The sequence below is a fragment of the Seriola lalandi genome, unplaced genomic scaffold, assembly GCF_002814215.2.
Source record: "Seriola lalandi dorsalis isolate HSWRI2012SDOR001 ecotype SW California unplaced genomic scaffold, Sedor1 jcf7180002054736, whole genome shotgun sequence".
Lineage (NCBI taxonomy): Eukaryota > Metazoa > Chordata > Actinopteri > Carangiformes > Carangidae > Seriola > Seriola lalandi.
In genome coordinates this window covers 2663377-2669487 of record NW_019525289.1, presented here as the reverse complement: position 1 = coordinate 2669487, position 6111 = coordinate 2663377, and the positions used below count along the sequence as shown (strand labels likewise).

The window sequence follows — 6111 nt, the reverse complement described above, 5'->3', positions numbered from 1 at the left end:
TTTCTACAGTAGCTCAGAATGGACAAACCAAACATCGGGTCTAGAGAGGAATTTTCACATTTTTACGTTACCTGAAGGCCACCGTAGTTTCTCCTAAACACTTGGAAAAGAGATGGTGAGAGGAAGAGTATTCGTTTGGTTGCAATCTACAACCTCACTGCTAAACGCCACTAAATCCTACATACAGGTGCTTTAAGATCAGCACAACTTTTTGAACTTTTCTTTATATTTTATAGACTAAATCATCTAAAAAATAAGTGGTAGATTAATCAATAATGAAACTAATCAACAGTTAAGACTGATCATAATTGTCAGCTACAAACTAACCACTTAGCATTTTAGTGGTTTAAGCCCGTCATTTCCTTGAAGGACCTTCAATTTAGCTCAAATTCCAAGGGGTCTTTTCCATGAATGTGGAAACCCTGGAAGAAAAGAAGGCAATGTGAGAGAGGCTTAAAAAAATGGGGAAAGAGGAGGAGATAGTGCAGGAAATATTTAACATTCAACAATCATTTATTTACACTGATCAGTTTTAAAAAAAATAAGCAGTGCCAGACGCCAAATTCTATTAACTTAGTTTTGAATTTATTTGAAAATGCAAAAGGCTAAACAAAGAGAGTCAAATTTTTTCTTTATATTCATCTTTTCAAACAAAATGTATCATCCTGTATAATGTGATAAAGAAAATACTGTTAAGGTCATGTGACACCCATGAATCATGCTACAATTGGGTGTTTCCTTGACAGTTACTGATCATTTATCTCTAATCAGTGACTTAAAGCAAACTGAAAACACTATAAATTAAGGAAGAATAAAAAAAACAAACAAAAAAAAAAACAAAGGAATTAACTCTGTGGCAATAACACAAGAGGAGCAGGGTTAGGGATTTTATTCCCATGTGAAAAATGTAGGCACTCATCACACTGTGCTATAAAGGGTGTTGTGTCACCCTGTCAGCCCTGGACAGCTGCTCTTAGGGCTTAGCTCGAGTGTTAGTTTTGTCAAACTATTTCAATGACCCCTTCACGTTCAACCACCTGCTATGAACCATTAAAAACTGCACTGTTTATCCAGGACCCTTCTCCATTTACACAACCAGATAAACAGATTTACGTATTACAGTTTTCCCACATTTAACACCATCTACTTTGTTTCATCTGACAGTTACTGTCATTAACTAATGGCATAATGTACAAAAATATATCCCACAAAATAAATATCAGTCAAAAGTAACAACATAACCAAAGAGAAGCTTTAAATTTCTTCTCAAAATTTTTTCATAACTATGTATATCACTGAGGTATTTCACGTTTCTTTAGTTATGCATAATGCACAGGTTAGGGTTAGGTTATGATTTAGGATTAACTTGTAGTCCTTTGCCTTTCTCCAAAGAAAAACATTAACATGTTGCCATTTTTGGATCATGGGGGGTCTGCTATTTTTGAAATCTTGGCCTGACCCAAAAATCACAGCATTAGCTTGAAACTTGCCTTTTTGAAAAACCAAACCAACAGAACATTGTGCTAAAATTATCAAGACACATTTACATGCAGCTTTGAAGGCAATGGTAATTTGAGGTATACAGAACATTGAACAGGCTTGGTTCGGTTTGATTTAAAATGAGGATGCTTCTGTCAGTCTGTTTCATTATCTAAGAATATTTTTAACACAGGCTTTTAACAACGTTGACAACAAAGTTTAACTCGCTGCACTGCACTCAATAGGAGAACTAGGCATTATTAAATATTTTAAGACACAGTACACTGATCTGAATCCACATAAAAGGTGTCGGTTATTACAATGAAATCAGCAACAAGTTGAGCTTCATCAAAATTGTTCTGTGACTTAAGAGTGGCAAAATAGTAAAAAAAAAATAAAATAAAATAAATAAGATTAAGAAGAAACCTCTGCTAAATCTCCAGTTAATAATGCTAGATCCATGAACATACTGTAATTTGTATTTATTTCACCAAATCCCACTGAATATTGTTTTGCCACCACGGATTGTTTGATTTCTTTTTCATCAGATTTTACCTCACACCAAGAAAAAAAGAAAGGAAAATCATTTCAGTGAGCTGTGTTAATGACTAATTATTTATACATATATATATAAAAAAAATAATAAAATAATAACTGAACATAAACTCAGTTACAGCTCAAAAGTCTCTCATTATTTGCAATGTAAAGAAAATATATATATATTTAAAAAAAAATAGTGTTTCAAATTTCAGTAAAGTAACACAACAATGTGTTTCTGTACGAGGATGACGGCTGATTATTGTTAAATAGTTAAACTACGTGAACAGTATTCCATAATAAAATACTGTACTTTTAACTTTAAAGTGTCTTGGACTGGAGTTTGAGAAACTGAAGAAAGTTTACACATTCTTAACTTGTGTTATGAACACGGCAAGAACGCAAAAAAAAAAAATCGATATTTCAGTTACATTTGTTAAAATACAGACACGTCTCATTAAAATAAATCCAGTAAAGTGAAAGTAGTGACCAGCTGGAGCAACAGTTCTTGGCTCTAGACCAGAAAATGGGACGGCTACAAATAACCCTTCAAACTAACCTCGACTTCATTTGGTTTCTCCTTATAATAATTAACTTAAATTAAGTGTCAACCAAGTGCCTCTCGAGAAGCTCAGTGTCAGCAAACACAAAGTAAGTTTGTGCCAACAATTCTCAAAAATGGTCATGCTTCTGAAATGTACTTGAAATGTGACAGAAGCTAAACAAACATTTATCTTCACTTATCAGAACTGCAAATAGAAATGAACGATTTCTGCTCTTCAACTTTCACCTTTGGAAGTATTGTGACATGTGGAGGATTTATTTATTCGTCCAATGATTTGTCGACCGTGAGAAAATGAACTAGTGCACTTTTGTTTGAGACTGAACGGGACGAAGCCTGGTGGAGAATCGTGTACTTTTCCTCGTGGTGTACAAGAGAAATTATTTTATTCCACATGGACTTTAAGGTGCAACTTCAGGATGCTCATCTGATCAAAAATCTTACCACATATCTCACAGCTGAAGGACGGCTCGGTAATACTCTTACACTGGTGCCGCTCGAATAAAGTGAAATTACCGAAGCTTTGCCCACAACTCGAGCATATGAAGCACTTTCGTCTGGTGGCGTCTCTGTCGCAGTTGTCCTGACGGTTGCTCGAGGCGGTCATGTTGAATTCAAACGCAGTCCCCTCGTGAGTCGGGTCACTCACTGCGCTGTAATCGCTCACAGTCACCTCTTGTATAATATGTTGGTCTCGTAGCTCAGATGTGAGAGTCATATCAGAGCTTCTTGATTGTATTCCCATCACTGAAAACTGATCACTGTGCATCATCTCTTCCTTCTCTTTGTCCTCTAGAAAAGGCAGATCCTTGACTGGAGATGTGTATCCCTGCTGCTGGTTGGCCGTTCCAGCTGCAGGACTGAGGTGATACTTGACATCATGTAAAAGTACACAGACAGTTTGCTCCGTGGGGTCACCACTCTTTTCTATCCCTGATGTCCACAGCTGACTTTGGTCTGGAGCTCCGGTGCCGCTGTCGGGCCCTGCCTGACTTAGAGTGTGAAAATCCTCTCCGTTTGGCTCCACCTTCACCATTACTGTTTGCTCACCAACCGCCTCACTGCCCGGCAACTGCTCCTCAAAAGCTGCTGGTCCGGTCCTGGGCTCTGCCAGGTTCTCCAGCGGTGGATTATCTGGCATCGTGATCATCAGGCGATGTGCCTCCAGCACATCTGTGCTCTCCCCTGTTCAGAAAAGGCAGCAGAATTAAATCAGCAAACAGCGTTAACATGATACCTCTTCTTGTGCTTTTATATACAGCAGTAGCGCTCTATGTGAATATTATAGGATTATTAATTGGTTTAATTATACTTTCTCTTAACGAGCTCTATTGGACTGAGCAAAAATATAAACACAACACTTTTGTTTTTGCCCCCATTTTTCATGAGTTGAAATTAAAGATTTTATCTGACCACTAAAGGCCTCTCTCTCTCTCTCAAATCTTCTTCACAAATGTGTTTAAATCCGTGTTGGTGAGAATATCTCCTCTGCCGAGATAACCCGTCCTCCTCACAGGTGTCACATATCAAGGTGCTGATTACACAGCATGATTACTGCACAGGTGCAGCTGTGCCGTGGGCTGGTGCCAATAAAAAAAAGTGTAGTTTTATTTTTCTTTGGTGGGTGAGGGAGGTGGGGGGGTGCCGTGGATCAGAAAAAAGAGTCAGTATCTGGTGTGACCACCATTTGCCTCTTGCAGGGCAACACATATTTGTACAGAGTGGATTAGGTTGTTGATTGTGGTCCGTTGAATTCCAATGGCTGTGCACGTTTGCTGGATATTGGCAGGAAGTGGAACATGCTGTAGTACACGCTGATCCGGAGCATCCCAAACATGCTCACTGGGTGACATCATGTCTGGTGACTACACAGGCCACGCAAGAACTGGGATGTTTTAAGCTTCCAGGAATTGTGAACACCATGATGCAACACGAGAAGATGGTACATCTGTGTGTGTGTGTGTGTGTGTGTGTGTGTGTGTGTGTGTGTGTGTCTCTCTCTCTTTTGTGTTTACAGAAAAACTCTTGGATCTTTTATTTTAACTCGTGAAAAATGGGAGTAAAGACAAAAGTGTTGCATTTATATTTTTGTTCAGTATATTTTATAATTTCTACATTGAGGGAAAGTGCTGTTAGCATTTGGTAAAAACTATCACCTACGCTTCCTCTTTGGAGACAGTCAATAATTCACTGGTTCCAGCTTCTCACATGTGAATGTCTGCTGGTTTTCTTGCTCTTGATATTAACTTAAACATTTTGTGTTTTGGATTGTTGGTGGGAGAAATAAAAAAATTTGAATATGTCAACTTGGGCTTTGGGCATGTGATGTATGTAATGGGCATTTTTTTTTTTTTTACTCTTTCTTGCACTTTATCAACTAAATGACTGATCAGTTAATCAATAAAATAAAAGACGGATTAATTAACAATGAAAATAATCATTAGCTGAATCCCTAAGCCAATATCTTGTTCTAAGTTTGCCTCTTACCGTTTCTGTGCGTCTTCATGTGGCCCTTGAGGCTGCTTTTCTGATTGAAGCACCTCCCGCAGATATGGCACCCGTACGGCTTCTCCCCGGTATGAATTCGTAAATGTCTTTCCAGATGTCCGGCGCGCTCGAAGACCTTGCCACAGTACGAGCAGACGAAGCACTTCTTCGGTTTGATCACCTGAAAAGACCTGCTTCTCCTCTGCGGGTGGTGATTGAGCGAGGCGTCCGCCACGCCACGTAAGCCCGCTTCGCTTGACATCAGCAGCGTGTCTAACGATCCGCAGGGTGCTTGGGAGATCATGCTGTTTTTTATCTCCCCGTACGCTTTCCCCGGGAAGGGGAAGGCGCTACAAGAAGCTTCGGCCGGTGACGGGAGTAACTGAGCCATCCCGGGGAAGGGCGTCATATTCTGCGCCGAGCCGGCGTGATATTCTACACTGCTCATCTCTGTGCTGTTCTGTCCTTGTAATCTAGGGATCCACTGCTGGCCGTCCCTCTCAAACGCTGTAAAGTTTTCACCGAGGGTGTCTCCTCCTTCCTTTGTCTGCTCGCTTCCTCCATGAAACAGCGGCTGTGTTACGTTCTCCTCGACCGGCTCAGATTTGACCTGTACAGGTGTTGGGAGCATGTCCTCGTTCTTGGGTGGGTCATCCTCAGCTTTGATCTGGCTCTCTTCCTCAGGGCGATGTGTGTCGGTACGCGGATTCACCTCGGGAATTTGCTTCTGTTCGCCTACTTGGACTTCAACTGGTCTGGGCTGAATACCTGTTTAAGAAGAGAGAAGTTATCACAAGCATCTTTAACACCTTCATCCAAAGCAGTCATTAGCTTTTTACCATTAACTCGAACACTTTTCAGAAATGTTGGCGGCCCAGATCCGACCCCGTGACAGAACGGAGGCCAAATAAAGACTTCTCAGAGAACTTCTTATTTTAATGATAACGACTGAACATTCAGGGTTGAACTGAAAGCAGGAGAAGGACAATTTTATTTTATTTTTGTTTGATGAGTGGGTGCGGGGGGGGGGGGGGGTTTTTTTTTTT

At 40.1% G+C, this 6111-nt stretch overlaps 1 protein-coding gene across 1 annotated transcript in view; it reads right to left on the bottom strand.

Annotated features, from left to right (window-relative positions):
- Positions 1 to 563: 563 nt before the first annotated feature.
- The window catches only part of LOC147818072 (uncharacterized), a 10351-nt gene continuing 4803 nt past the window's right edge, over positions 564 to 6111 (bottom strand). The window contains exons 3-4 of the mRNA XM_087178842.1: positions 5066 to 5833; positions 564 to 3763 (exon numbers count right to left, since the gene is read on the bottom strand). Coding sequence (XP_087034968.1) covers positions 2964 to 3763; positions 5066 to 5833 — 1568 coding nt within the window. The 3' untranslated portion in view covers positions 564 to 2963. The remainder of the gene's footprint in view (positions 3764 to 5065; positions 5834 to 6111) is intronic.